The 14,359-nt window shown below is 61.3% G+C and overlaps 1 protein-coding gene across 1 annotated transcript in view; it reads right to left on the reverse strand.

Moving 5' to 3' along the window:
• NXF1 (nuclear RNA export factor 1) overlaps window positions 1–13,971 on the reverse strand; it is a 20,494-nt gene extending 6,523 nt beyond the window's left edge. The window contains 16 exon segments of the mRNA XM_068998079.1: window positions 1,083–1,141; window positions 1,251–1,358; window positions 3,087–3,142; window positions 3,285–3,338; window positions 3,340–3,354; window positions 4,193–4,229; window positions 7,856–7,965; window positions 8,473–8,580; window positions 9,647–9,735; window positions 9,839–9,908; window positions 10,016–10,096; window positions 11,364–11,468; window positions 11,567–11,650; window positions 12,408–12,537; window positions 13,045–13,225; window positions 13,918–13,971. Of these exon segments, the coding sequence (XP_068854180.1) occupies window positions 1,083–1,141; window positions 1,251–1,358; window positions 3,087–3,142; window positions 3,285–3,338; window positions 3,340–3,354; window positions 4,193–4,229; window positions 7,856–7,965; window positions 8,473–8,580; window positions 9,647–9,735; window positions 9,839–9,908; window positions 10,016–10,096; window positions 11,364–11,468; window positions 11,567–11,650; window positions 12,408–12,537; window positions 13,045–13,225; window positions 13,918–13,951 (1,321 nt within the window). The 5' untranslated portion in view covers window positions 13,952–13,971.
• Window positions 13,972–14,359: the final 388 nt, after the last annotated feature.

Raw genomic sequence — 14,359 nt, forward strand, 5'->3', positions numbered from 1 at the left:
AAAACGTCCCCAAAAATGTCCCAAAATCCACCCCAAAACATCCCTAAAACGTCCCCACAAATGTCCCAAAATCCACCCAAAACGTCCCCAAAAACGTCCCAAAAATGTCCCAAAAATGTTCCCAAAATCCCCATGGCTGGGGGTGGGGGAAGGGTCAGAGAGGCTCAAAAAAACCCCAAAATCCACCCCAAAACATCCCCCAAAACGTCCCCAAAAATGTCCCCAAAAACCCCATGGCTGGGGGTGGGGAAAGGGTCAGAGAGCCCCAAAATCCCCCCAAAGAAAACCAAAAAATCCCCCAAAAATCCCCCCAAAATCCCCCCAAGAAAACTCAAAAAAACCCTCCCAAAAATCCCCCCAAAAACCCCCAAAATCCCAAAAAGTCTCAACCCCCCCTCAAAAATATCCCCAAAAATCCCCCAGAACCCCCCAAAAATCCCCCAAAAAACCCCCCAAAACCCCTAAAAAACTCCAAAAAAACCCCAAAAAAACCCCAAAAAACCAAAAAAATCCCAAAAAAACTGCAGAACACCCCCAAAACACCCCCCAAAAAATCCCCAAACCCCCCCAAAAAATCCCAAAAAAATCCCAAAAAATCCCCAAAAACCCCAAATAAACCCCAAAACACCCCCAAAAAATCCCAAAAAAATCCCAAAAAATACCCCAAATCCCCCTGAAAAAAAAAAACAAAAAATCCCAAAAAACCCCAAAAAAAACCCCAAAAAATCCCCAAAAAACCACAAAACACCCCCCAAAAATCCCCATAAAAATCCCCAACCCCCCCAAAAAAATCCCCAAAAAATCCCAAAAAAGCCCCCAAAAACCCCCAAATAAACCCCAAAACACCCCCCAAAAAACCCCAAAAAAATCCCCAAAAAACCACAAAAAATCCCCAAGAACCCCCAAAAAAACCCCTAAAAAGCCCCCAAAAATCCCCAAATTCCCAAAAAAAAACCAAAAAAAAACCCCAAAAACCCTCAAATAAACCCCAAAACACCCCCCAAAAAATCCCCAAAAAATCCCAAAAAATCCCAAAAAATCCCCAAAAATCCCCAAACCCCCCAAACCCCCCCGGGGCTCACTGGGGTCCTTCAGCTTCTTGACGTTCCGGCTGTCCTTGAAGTACTCGTTGAGGCTGTTCCTGGGGGCACAGAGCCGCGGGGGGGGGGGGGGCGGTTTTTGGGGCGGTTTTTGGGGGGTCTTTGGGGTTTTTTGGGGCGGTTTTGGGGGGTTTTGGGGGTTCTGGGTACCTGGGGGGGGTGTGGGGGCCGTAGGGGATGCTCAGCGAGCAGCAGGCGCTGTCGTGGTAGGCGTCCAGCAGCCCCTGGCGGTCACTGGAGTCGTAGACGGAGTAATACCTGGGGGGGGAGGGGAAACGGGGGGGAATGGGGGAAAAACGGGGGGAAATGGGCAAAATGGGGGCAAAATGGGGGGGAATGGGAAAAATGGGAAATAGGAAAAATGGGGGGGATGGGGGAAAAATGGGGGGGAATGGGGGAAAAATGGGAAATGGGAAAAATGGGGGGAAAGGGGCAAAAATGGGAAACGGGCAAAATGGGGGGAAATGGGGGAAATGGGAAAAATGGGGGGAAATGGGGGAAAAAAGGGGGAAAAATGGGGGGGAATGGGGGGGAAATGGGGGGGAATGGGCAAAATGGGGGGAAAGGGGAAAAATGGGAAATGGGAAAAATGGGGGGAAAGGGGAAAAATGGGAAATGGGAAAAATGGGAAATGGGAAAAATGGGGGGGATGGGGGGGAAAAAAGGGGGAAAAACGGGGGGGAATGGGAAAAATGGGAAATAGGAAAAATGGGGGGAAAGGGGAAAAATGGGGGGAAAGGGGAAAAATGGGGGGAAATGGGAAAAATGGGGAAATGGGGGAAAAATGGGGGGAAATGGGCAAAATGGGGAGGATGGGGGAAATGGGAAATGGGGGAAAAACGGGGGGAAATGGGCAAAATGGGAAATGGGAAAAATGGGAAATGGGAAAAATGGGGGGAAATGGGAAAAATGGGGGGGGGATGGGGGAAATGGGGTGAAAACGGGGGGAAATGGGGAAAATGGGGGGAAATGGGGGAAAAAAGGGGGAAAAATGGGGGGGAAAGGGGGGGGGAAATGGGGGAAAAACGGGGGGAAATAGGAAAAATGGGGGGGATGGGGGGAAAATGGGGGAAAAATGGGGGGAAATGGGAAAAATGGGGGGGAAATGGGGGGAAACGGGGAAAAAACGGGGGGAATTGGGAAAAAAGGGGGAAAAACAGGGGGAGATGGGGGAAATGGGGGGGGAATGGGGGAAAAACGGGGGGAAATGGGAAAAATGGGAAATGGGAAAAATGGGGGGGATGGGGGAAATGGGGGAAAAACAGGGGAGTTTGGGCAAAAAGGAGGGGGAAATGGGGAAAATGGGGGGAAATGGGGTAAAAATGGGGAGAAATGGGAAAAAAGAGGAGGAAAAATGGGAGAATTTGGGTAAAAAATGGGGGGAAAACCGGGGGGAAATGGGGAAAATGGGGGGGAAAACGGGGGGGATGGGGGGGAAATGGGGGGAGGAAATGGGGGAAAAACGGGGGAAAATGGGAAAAATGGGGGGGAAATGGGGAAATGGGGGGGGAATTGGGAAAAAATGGGGCAAAAATGGGGAGAAATGGGCAAAAAAAGGAGGGAAATGGGAGAAAAGGGGGGAAATGGAGAAAACGGGGTGACAAGGGGGTTTGGGAGGAGAAAATGGGATTTTGGGGTTAAAAATGGAATTTAGGGGTTAAAAATGGGATGAAAACGGGGTTTGGGGGGGAATGGGATTTTGGAGTTAAAAAATGGGTTGAAAAGGGGTTTTAGGGTTAAAAATGGGGTTTGGGGCTTAAAAAATGGGGGGTTTTGAGGGGATTTGGGGGTTTTTAAGGGTTTTTTTTGGGGAGATTTAAGGGATTTTTAAGAAAAGTTTTGAGGAATTTTGGGGTTTTTTTGGGGGGGCAATTGGGGATTTTTAGTGGTTTTTTTTGGGGAGGGCTTTGGGGTTTTTTGAGAGGGGTTTTGAGGTGGTTTTTGGGGTTTTTTTGGGGGGGTTTTTGGGGCGGGGGGGGCACTCACTGCTGGAGGAACCGCAGCACCAAAGCCTTGAGGTCGTCGGAGCCGAAGTAGCTGCCCTAAAAAAATGGGGGGGGGGAAAGGGGGGAAACCACAGTGAGACCCCCCCGAGGGTGGTGGGGGGGTCCCAAAAATGGGCAAGGGGGTCCCAAAAAGGGGGAAAAGCCCCCCCAGATTGAGGGGAAGGGGGGGGGTCCCCACCTTGCAGGGCGGCAGCGTCGTGGGGGCCTCGACGTCGAAGGCGATGGGGGGGGGGGAGCTCGTGGCCGTCCTGGGGGGGCACAGGGGGGGATTTGGGGGGGATTTGGGGAGGGAAAAGATCGATGGGAACCCCCCCAAAAATATTGGGGGATGTTCCCAACCCAGCCCAAAAAACCGCCCCCCCCCAAAAACGGCTCCGAATCCTCCCTGACCCCCCAAAAAATCCCAATTAATTCCTCTCTAACCCCCCCCAAAGGGCTCAGAACGGCCCCAAATCCCCCCCAGGAGCCAAAACCCGCAATGAGCCCCCAAAATCCCCTCAAATCCCCCCAAAACCCCTCCAACCCCCCCTGAGGCCCCCTAAACCCCCTCAAATGCCCCCCCAAACCCCCCAGAGCCCCCCAGAATCCCGCCAAACCCCCCAGGAGCCCCCAAACCCCTCAGGCCCCCCCCCCCAAACCCTTCAAAGCCCCCCCAAATCCTTCAGAGGCCCCTCTAAAACCCTTCAGGGGCCCCCCAACCACCCCCAGAGCCCCCCAAAACCCCCCCAGGATCCCCCAAACCCCTCAGAGCCCCCCCAAACCCTTCAAAGACCCCCCCAAAACCCCCCCAGGATCCCCCAAACCCCTCAGAGCCCCCCCAAACCCTTCAAAGACCCCCCCAAAACCGCCCCAGGATCCCCCAAACCCCTCAGAGCCCCCCCAAACCCTTCAAAGACCCCCCCAAAACTCCCCCAGAGCCCCCAAACCCCTCAGAGCCTCCCTAGACCCCCCTGGAGACCCCCCAGAGCCCCCCAAACCCCTCAGGGACCCCCCCAAACCCTTCAAAGACCCCCCCCAACCCCTCCCCAGGATCCCCCAAACCCCTCAGAGCCCCCCCAAACCCCTTGGGGACCCCCCCAGACTCACCAGGCGCAGCAGTTTGGGGAACCTCTCTCTGACGGAGCTGCCGGGGGGGGGGGGGGCACAGTGGGTGGGGGGCTGAGCAGCCCCCCCAAAACCCCCGCCCCCAAAAAACAATCCTCCCCCTCCCCAATTTATTGGGGACCTCCCCCTCCCCCCACCCCAGAACTGCCCCACCCCCCCCGGGGGGGTTTTGGGGGGGCCCTGGGGGGTCTTACCTGGCTCGTACTCACCTGGTGTGGGGGAGGGGGGGGACAAGGGGGGGACCCCAAAATCCCACCGGGCGTGGCACTGTGGGGGTGGGGGAGGGGATTTGGGGGGGTTTTGGGGGTGGGGGGGGGAGCAGAGGAAGATTTGGGGTGGTTGGAGGGGGGAGGAAAATTTGGGGGTGCAGAGGAATTGGGGGGAAAAATCAGGGGGGGCAAAAAAAGGGGGAAAAGGAAAATTTGGGAACAGGAGGGAAAAGGGGGGAGGAAAAAAATTGGGGGGAAGAGGAAGATTTGGGGGTGCAAGAAAAGGGAAAATTTGGGGGTGTAAAAAAGAGGAAAAAAAAAAGAAAATTTGGGGGTGCAAAGTAGGGGGGGAAGGGAAGAACTGGGGGGGGCAGGAAAAAGGAAGAAAGGAAAATTTGGGGGTGCAGGAAAAGGGGGAGAAGGAAGATTTAGGGGTGCAGAAAAGGGGGGGGAAGGAAAATTCTAGGGTGTAGAAATGAGGAAAAAAGGAAGATTTTGGGGGGCAGAAAAGGGGGGTAAAGGAAGATTTTGGGGGGCAGAAAACAGGGAAAAAAGGAAGATTTGAGGGTTCAGGAAAAGGGGGAGAAGGAAGATGTTGGGGTGCAAAAAAGGGGGGAAAAGGAAAATTTTGGGGTTCAGAAAAAGGAGGAAAAGGAAAATTGTGGGGTTCAGAAAAGGGGGGAAAAGGAAAATTTTGGGGTGCAGAAAAGGAGGGAAAAGGAAGATTTTGGGGGGCTCCAGAGAAGGATTTTGGGGGGCTCCAGGATAAGTGGGGAGGGGGCAGCACAGGGGTTTTGGGGAGGGGATTTGGGGCTGGGGGGGGTCAGGGGCTCCCTCTGCCCCCCCTGTGCCCGGGGATGCCCCGGGGGGCTCCGGCCGCGCCCCCGGAGCCGCAGCGGCTCCCGCTGGGGGGGGGGGGGGGCCCTGCCCGGGGCGGGGAGGGGGGATTTGGGGGGATTTGGGGAGGGGGCTGCCCCGGCCGCGGCGTTCGGCCCTGCACGGCTGTGCCTGGCTTAGGTCGTCCCTCCCCGAGGGATCTTACCCGTCTCTGGCTAGCCAGCCCTCGTCGAGGGCCGAACGCGGGGCACCCCCGGGACCCCCGGGATGGGGGAGAGACCCCCGGGATGGGGGAGAGAGACCCCCGGGGATGGGGGGGGAGAGACCCCCGGGGATGGGGGAGAGAGACCCCCGGGGATGGGGGGGGAGAGACCCCCGGGGATGGGGGAGAGAGACCCCCGGGAATGGGGGAGAGAGACCCCCGGGGATGGGGGAGAGAGACCCCCGGGGATGGGGGGGAAAAGGAGGGGACGGGGGCAGAGAGACCCCCAGGAATGGGGGGGGGAAAGGAGGGGGAGAGACCCCCGGGAATGGGGGAGAGACCCCCGGGAATGGGGGGGAAAAGGAGGGGATGGGGGGAGAGAGACCCCCAGGAATGGGGGGGGGAAAGGAGGGGGAGAGAGACCCCCGGGAATGGGGGGAGAGAGGAGGGGATGGGGGAGAAAAGGGGGAGAGACCCCCGGGATGGGAGGGGGGGAGAGACCCCCAGGGATGGGGGGAAAAAGGAGGCAATGGGGAAAAGGAGGGGGACAGAATGAAGGAAAAGGGGGAGAGACCCCCAAAAACAGGGGAGAGGGAATGGGGGAAAAGGAGGGGGAGAGACCCCCGGGGATGAGGGAAAAGGAGGGGGAGAGACCCCCGGGGATGGGGAGAGAGGGGGGAAAAGGGGAAAGGAGGAGAAAGGGAAAGAGGAGGGAGGGAAAGGAGGAGGGGGGAGAGAGGGAACGGGGGCGGGGAGGGAGGAAAAGAGAGAAAAAAGCGGAGAAAAGGAGCAAAAAAAGGGAAAAAGAGGAACAAAGGAGGAAAACGAGAAACAGGAAAAGAGGAGCAGGAAGGAGAGGGAAGCGGGAGAGGGAGGGAAGGAGCCAAAACGGCTCCTCCAGGCCTGGATTTGGGGGGGACTTGGGGGGTTTGGGGAGGATTTGGGGGGTTTGGGGTCCCCCATGGGCCCCTCAGAGAGGGCTCCAGCCCCGGGAAAGGCTCTGGAAGAGGTCGGGAATGGGGAACAGGAGCTGGGAGCTCCAGGCAGGAGGAGGAGGAGGAGGAGGAGGAAGAAATGGGGAAAAAAGACCAAAAAACGAGACAAAAAAAACCCCAAAAAACAAACCCAGGTAGAAAAGAGCGAAAGAAAAACGAAGGAAAGAAATACAAAATAAAAAGCAAGGAAGTAAAAATGGGGGAAAAAAAGGAAGAAAAAGAGAAAGAAAAGAAATGGGAAAGAGGCAGAAGGGATCCTCCCCCGCTCTGGGGGATTTCTGGGGACACAAAGGAGAATTTGGGGAAAATGAGGGAGATTTGGGGACACAAAGGACGGATTTTAGGGACACAAAAAACCAACCCAACTTTGGGGACAAAAAGGAGAATTTTGGAGACAAAAAGGAAGATTCTGGGGACAAAAAGGAGGATTTTGGAACACCAAAGAGGATTCTGAGGACAAAAAGGAGCATTTCGGGACCAAAAGGAGAATTTTGGGACCAAAAGCAGAATTTTGAGGACAAAAAGGAGAATTTTGGGACAAAAAGGAGAATTCTGAGGACAAAAAGGAAAATTTTGGGGACAAAAAGCAGGATTTTGGGACACCAAAGAGGATTCTGGGGACAAAAAGGAGAATTTTGGGACCAAAAGCAGAATTTTGGGACCAAAAGGAGAATTTTGGGACCAAAAGCAGAACTTTGAGGACAAAAAGGAGAATTTCGGGGACAAGAGGAAGACTCTGGGGTGCCCAGGAAGGCTCTGGGGGGCCCTGCAGGGGGGTGGGCGCTGCCCAGCCGGACGCTGGGGGGTCCCTGGGGGGGTCTGGGGGTCCCTAGGGGGGGTCCCTGGGGGGGTTAGGTGGTCCCTGGGGGGGTTTGGGGGTCCCTGGGGGGGGTCGCTGGGGGTGTTAGGTGGTCCCTGGGGGGTTAGGTGGTCCCTGGGAGGGTCCCTGGGGGGGTTAGGTGGCCCCTGGGGGGGTCCCTGGGGGGGTTAGGTGGTCCCTGGGGGGGGTCCCTGGGGGGTTTGGGGGTCCCTGGGGGTGTTAGGTGGTCCCTGGGGGGTTTGGGGGTCCCTGGGGGGGTTAGGTGGTCCCTGGGGGGGTCCCTGGGGGTGTTAGGTGGCCCCTGGGGGGGTCCCTGGGGGGGGTCCCTGGGGGGGTTAGGTGGTCCCTGGGGGGGTTAGGTGGTCCCTGGGGGGGGTCCCTGGGGGGGTTAGGTGGTCCCTGGGGGGGTCTGGGGGTCCCTGGGGGGGGTCCCTGGGGGGGTTAGGTGGTCCCTGGGGGGGTTAGGTGGTCCCTGGGGGGGGTCCCTGGGGGTGTTAGGTGGTCCCTGGGGGGGTCTGGGGGTCCCTGGGGGGGGTCCCTGGGGGGGTTAGGTGGCCCAGGCCCCCCCGGGCTCGCACTGACCTGATGTAGCTGGCCTGGTCGCGGAAGGAGTCGCACAGGGGGTTCCCGTCCAGCCACAGCTCCTCCAGCTTCAGCCCCTTCACCTTGTCCAGCTCCCGCTCGGACTTGAGCTGCCCGGGGGGGGGGGAGGGGGAGCTCAGGGCAGGGGGAGGGGCTGGGGGGGCACAGGGAGGGGTCCCAAGGGGGGGATTGGGGTCCCAGAGGGGTCCCGGGGGGGAATTGGGGGGGGATTGGGGTCCTAGAGGGGTCCCAGGGGGGGAATTGGGGTCCCAGAGGGGTCCCAGAGGGGTCCCAAGGGGGGATTGGGGTCCCAGAGGGGTCCCAGAGGGGGAATTGGGGTCCTAGAGGGGTCCCAGGGGGGGATTGGGGTCCCAGGGAGCTCCAAGGGGGGTCCTAGGGGGTCTCAGGGGGAAACTGGGGTCCCAGAGGGGTCCCAGAGGGGTCCCAGGGAGGTCTTAGGGGGGGGAGTTGGGATCCCAGAGGGGTCCCAGGGGGGAATTGGGGTCCCAGGGGGTCCCGGCGGTTCCTGGGGGTTCCCAGGGGGGTCCCAGGGGATCTCGGGGGGGTCTCGGGGTCCCAGAGGGGTCTCAGGGGGTCCCGGGGGTCCCAGCACCCACCTCATTGCGGGACAGGTCGAGCACTTTGAGCGCCGGGGCCTTGAGGGGCAGCTCGGCCAAATCGTCCAAGCGGAAAAGGCGATTGGAGCCCAGGTTGAGGGACTGCAGCTGCAGGGGGGAAACGGGAACGGGGGAACGGGAGTGGGAATGGGATTGGGAATGGGGATGGGGGAAATGGGAACGGGGGAACGGGAGTGGGAAAGGGATTGGGAATGGGGATGGGGGAAATGGGAACGGGGGAATGGGAATGGGGGAAACGGGATTGGGAATGGGGGAATGGGGGAAACGGGAACGGGGCAGTGGGAGTGGGGGAATGGGAGTGGGAATGGGGGAATGGGGGAAACGGGAACGGGGCAATGGGAGTGGGGGAATGGGAGTGGGAATGGGATTGGGAATGGGGGAAACGGGAACAGGGGAATGGGAGTGGGATTGGGAATGGGGATGGAGGAATGGGAGTGGGAATGGGATTGGGAATGGGGGAAACGGGAACAGGGAATGGGAGTGGGATTGGGATTGGGAATGGGGGAAACGGGAACGGGGCAATGGGAGTGGGAGTGGAATTGGGAATGGGATTGGGAATGGGGGAAACGGGAACGGGGGAATGGGAGTGGGGGAAACAGGATTGGGAATGGGGATGGGGGAATGGGAGTGGGAATGGGATTGGGAATGGGGGAAACGGGAACGGGGGAATGGGAGTGGGGGAAACGGGATTGGGGGAAATGGGGAATGGGATTGGGGAATGGGGAAATGGGATTGGGGAATGGGATTGGAGAATGGGGGAAATGGGATTAAGGAAATGGGGATTGGGGAAATGGGGATTGTTTTCAGGAAGAAAAACGGATTTAAAATGAGAAACAGAGAATTAGAAGAAAACAAAGAATCAAAAGATAAAAAAGGGGCCATCAAGGTCCAAAATTGGGGGGTCAGGGTCCCAACGGGGTCTCTGGGGTCTCAGTGGGGTCTCTGGGGTCCCAGTGGGGTCTCTGGGGCTCTCTGGGGTCCCAGTGGGGTCTGTGGGGGTCTCTGGGGTCCCAGTGGGGTCTCTGGGGCTCTCTGGGGTCCCAGTGGGGTCTGTGGGGGTCTCTGGGGTCCCAGTGGGGTCTCTGGGGCTCTCTGGGGTCCCAGTGGGGTCTCTGGGGTCCCAGTGGGGTCTCTGGGCTCTCTGGGGCCGCACCTCGGGGATGTTCTCCTCGATGATGCGCAGCACCACGCCCATGGAGCTGCGCTGGTTCAGCACCACGTCGATGCTCTGGGACACCAGGTCTGGGGACAGAGGGGACCCGGGGGGCACAGGGGGGTCAGGCCTGGCCCCTGCAGCCCCCCCAGACCCCCCTGAGCCCCCCAAGCCCCCGAAGCCCGGCCTCACCCGGGTCCACGCGGAGGCTCTTGAGGTCCAGCGCCTGCTGGGAGCCGTCGAATCTCTTGCTCATGCAGAGCTGGGGCACAGAACGGGGGTGAGACCCCGCCCCGAGCCCCCCAGGACCCCCCCGAGCCCCCCAGGACCCCCCCGAGCCCCCCAAAGCCCCCCAGGAGCCCTCCCCACCTTGAGCTGCTCGATCTCCTCGGGTTTGAGCTCGTTCTGCAGCGACTGCGGCGGCGCCGAGGAGTTGATGACGATGACGACCTGAGGGGGGGAGGGGGCTGAGAGGGAGCGGCCCCGACCTCGGGATGCTCCCAGACCCCGTTCCCAGCCCGTTCCAGCTGTCCCCAGCCCAGCCCATCCCAGCCCAACCTGTCCCATCCCATCCCAGCCCAGCCCATCCCACTCTACGGATCCCATTTGATCCAACCCAACCCATTCCATCCCTCCCATCCCATCCCATAGATCCCATCCCCTTCCATCCCATCTGAACCCCTGAATCCAATCCCATCCCATCCCATCCCATCCCAACCCAACCCAACCCCTGGATTGCATTCCACCTCACCCCACTCCATCCCAACCCATCCCATCCCACCCCGTGGACACCATTCCATCCCACAGATCCCATCCCATTCCATCCCATCCCGCCCTGTGGACACCATTCCATCCCACAGATCCCATCCCATTCCATCCCATCCCGCCCTATGGATGCTGTCCCATCCCACCCCATAAATCCCATCCCATCCCTCCAATCCCGTCCATCCCATCCCATCCCATCCCATCCCATCCCATCCCATCCTATAGATCCTATTCCATCCAACCCAACCCATCCCATCCTTCCCATCCCATCCCATGGATCCCATCACATCCCATCCCAACGCACCCTATGGATCCCACCCCATAGATCCCATCCCACCCTATGGATCCCAGCCCATAAATCCCGTCCCATAGATCCCATCCCATGGATCCCATCCCATCCCATTCCATCCTATCCCATCCCATCCCATCCCATCCCATCCCACTCTATGGATCCTGTCCCATCCCATCCCATCCCATGGATCCCATCCCATCCCATTCCACCCTATGGATCCCAGCCCATAGATCCCATCCCAGCCCATAGATCCCATCCCATGGATCCCATCCCATCCCACCCTATGGATCCCAGCCCATAGATCCCATCCCACCCCATAGATCCCGTCCCATAGATCCCATCCCATGGATCCCATCCCATCCCATTCCATCCTATCCCATCCCATCCCATCCCACCCTATGGATCCTGTCCCATACATCCCATCCCATGGATCCCATCCCATCCCATCCCACCCTATGGATCCCATCCCATGGATCCCATCCCATCCCACCCTATGGATCCCAGCCCATAGATCCCATCCCACCCCATAGATCCCATCCCATAGATCCCATCCCACCCCATAGATCCCGTCCCATAGATCCCATCCCATGGATCCCATCCCATCCCATGGATGATCCCATCCCACCCCGCCCCCCACGCCGCTCCCATCCCCTGCCCCACCTTGTAGTTGTCCCTGTCGGTGATTTTCCGCGACACCTGCTTCAGGGCGCTGGCCGTGGTCGCGTCCTCCACGTAGAACTGCGCCCGGTTGTGGTCGTAGTGGAACTGCAACGGGACCCGTCGGGATCCAGGGCTCCCTCCCCACTCCCAGAGACCCCAAAATCCCCCCAAATCGCCCCAAATCGCCCCCAGAGTGCGCTGACCTCGACGGGGGTGAAGGGGACGCTGCAGAGGTTCTGGATGGAGCTCAGCAGCCAGGACTTGTCGTACTTCTTCCCGTACGGGATCTGCGGGAAAACGCCGCGGGATCCAGGGGATGGGGGGCGGGAAGGAGGGGAGGGGAAGGGGGGAGAGGGAAAAAGGGAAGAGGGAAAGAGAAGAGAGAGAAATAAAATGAGAAAAAACAAAAGTGAGAATTAAAAAAGAGAAGCGAAAAGAACGGGAAAGGGAAAGGAAGGAGGAGGGAAGTGAGAGAGCGAAAAGAGCGAGGGCAGAGCGAAAACGCCTCAACCCCGACCCCACCCCGCTGCTCCTGAGCTCCGTGCCCAACTCCAGCCCCAGCATTCCCCACCCCAAACCCAGCACTCCCCGCTCCCATCCCAATCCCAATCCCAATCCCGTTCCCCACCCAGGGCCCCCCATCCCAACCCCAGCACTTCCCACCCCAATCCCCTCATTCCCACTCCCATTCCCGCTCCCATTCCCATCCCATCCCTGTTCCCATTCCCATTCCTATCCCCATTCCCATCCCATCCCTGTTCCCATTCCCACTCCCGTTCCCATCCCCATTCCCATCCCATTCCATCCCATCCCCATCCCCGTTCCCATTCCCGCTCCCATTCCCATCCCATCCCTGTTTCCATTCCCATTCCTATCCCCATTCCCATCCCATCCCTGTTCCCATTCCCACTCCCATTCCCATCCCATCCCATCCCCATCCCCGTTCCCGTTCCCGTTCCCGTTCCCGTTCCCATTCCCATTCCCACCCCAATCCCTCCATTCCCACCCCATTCCCACCCCATTCCCACCCCGTTCCCATCTCACCGTGATCTTGAACCAGCTCCTCCTGCCCCCGTCCCTGCCGGAGCCGCCGCCGCCGCCGCGCTCGCCGGGCTCCCGTTTCACCGTGATGTTGATGTTGGCCAGGCGGCCGGAGCGCGGCGTGTACGGGACGCTGGGGAGGCCGGGATCAGCCGGGAGCCCCCCGGGAACCCCTGGGAACCACCCGGGATCCCCTGGAACCCCCCAAGATCTGCCGGGACCACCCCAGGACCCCCCAGGAACCCCTCTGGGAACTCCCCGGGAACCACCCAGGATGCCCCAGGAGCCCCCCGGGACCCCCCAGGAACCCCTCGGGAACCCCTGGAGCCCCCCGGGACCACCAGGAACCACCCGGGAACCGCCCGGGACCCCCCAGGACCCCCAGGAACCACCCGGGACCCCCCGGAAACACCCCAGGATCCCCCGGGACACCCCCAGGAACCCCCTGGGACCCCCGGGAACTCCTGAAGCCCCCCAGGGACCACCAGGAACCACCCGGGACCTCCCGAAAACTCCCCGGGAGCACCCCAGGACCTCCCGAGAACCGCCCGGGAAGCCCCAGGAACTGCCTGGGATGCCCCGGAACCCCCCAGGATCCCCCGGGACTCCCCCGGGCCCCCCGGTGCCGGCCCACACTCACTATCGCCCGCGGGGGCCGTCGTGCGGCTCGGCCATGGGGACGTCGCCGTCGTCCTCGTCGGGGCGGCCGCGGCGGGGGCGGCTCCGGGGGTTCACCTCGCTGTACATCTTCCCCCGGAACGGCCCCCGGCCCTTCCGCCGCCGCCCCGGGAAGCCCCGGCCCCCGACGCGGTCATCGTGCTCTGGGGGGAGCACCGGGAATGGCACCGGGAATGGCACCGGGGATGGCACCGGGAATGGCACCGGGATGGCACCGGAGCGGCACCGGGATCTGCCCCGCTCCAGGCTCCCCGCGGCCGCCTCCCTTCCCATCCCGGGCCCCCTCACCGGGCACCGGCCCCGGGCTCTGTCCCAGCGCGGCTCCACCGCTCCGAGCCCCCTCCCCACCGTTCCAGCCCCCCCGAGCAGCCCCGGGGGCACCGGCCCCGTCCTCCCCCCAGACCCTCCCGGAGACACCGGTCCCGGCCGCGGGCTCCCTCCCGCCGCGCTGCCGGCCCCGTTCCCACCGCCGCGCCCTCGCCGCCCTCCCCGGGACCGCCGCTCTGTCCCCGTTCCCGTCCCCGGTTCCACCCCAGGCCCCATCACCGGCCCCGGGCCCCCTCCCCTCTCCCGGCCGCCCCTCCCCGGGGTCCCCCCGCCCGGCCCCGGTGTCGCTCCCCTCCCGGCCGCCGTTCCCGGTCCCTTTCCCTGTCCCCGTATCCCCCCTGCCCGCCCGGTGTCCGCCCCCCCCCCTCCATCCCGGGCCTACCCCCATCCTCCGGGCCTGCCCCGCCGAGCTCCCTCCCCGTCCCGGGGCTCCCCTGAGGGCTCTCCCCGCGTCCCCCCCGTGTCCCCCCGGTGCCCGCCGAGCCCCCGGTGCCCCCGCCCCGCTCACCGCTGTACCCGCCCCCCTTCCCCTCCTCCGCCATCGCCGCCGCCGCGGCCTCCTCGCCGCGCGTCCCGCTGACGTCACTTCCGCCCGCGGGGTCACGCGCGCATGCGCAGCCGCCGCCGCCGCCGCCCCTCCCGGAAGCCGCGAGGCCCCGGGTTCGAGTCCCGGCCCGGGAGGAAAAAAAAAAAACCACAACGCGCGGTGAGGGAGGGGCCCGGGGGTTTATTGGGGGGCCCGAGGGGTTCACGGGGGCTGCAGCCCCCCCAAAGGCTCCGTGCACGGCTCGGGGCGTCCCCAGACCCCCTCCCTGGCGGTCCCAAGGCTTTAACGGGGCTCTCCTGTTCCCACGGGGGTCCTGCAGCCCCCCCCCCCCCTTGAATTTAACGGGGTCGAAAATGGGGTCCGCAGCCCCCTTTTGGGGCTGTAACGGGGGTCCGCAGGCCCC

The sequence above is a fragment of the Aphelocoma coerulescens genome, chromosome 31 (assembly GCF_041296385.1).
Source record: "Aphelocoma coerulescens isolate FSJ_1873_10779 chromosome 31, UR_Acoe_1.0, whole genome shotgun sequence".
Classification (NCBI taxonomy): domain Eukaryota; kingdom Metazoa; phylum Chordata; class Aves; order Passeriformes; family Corvidae; genus Aphelocoma; species Aphelocoma coerulescens.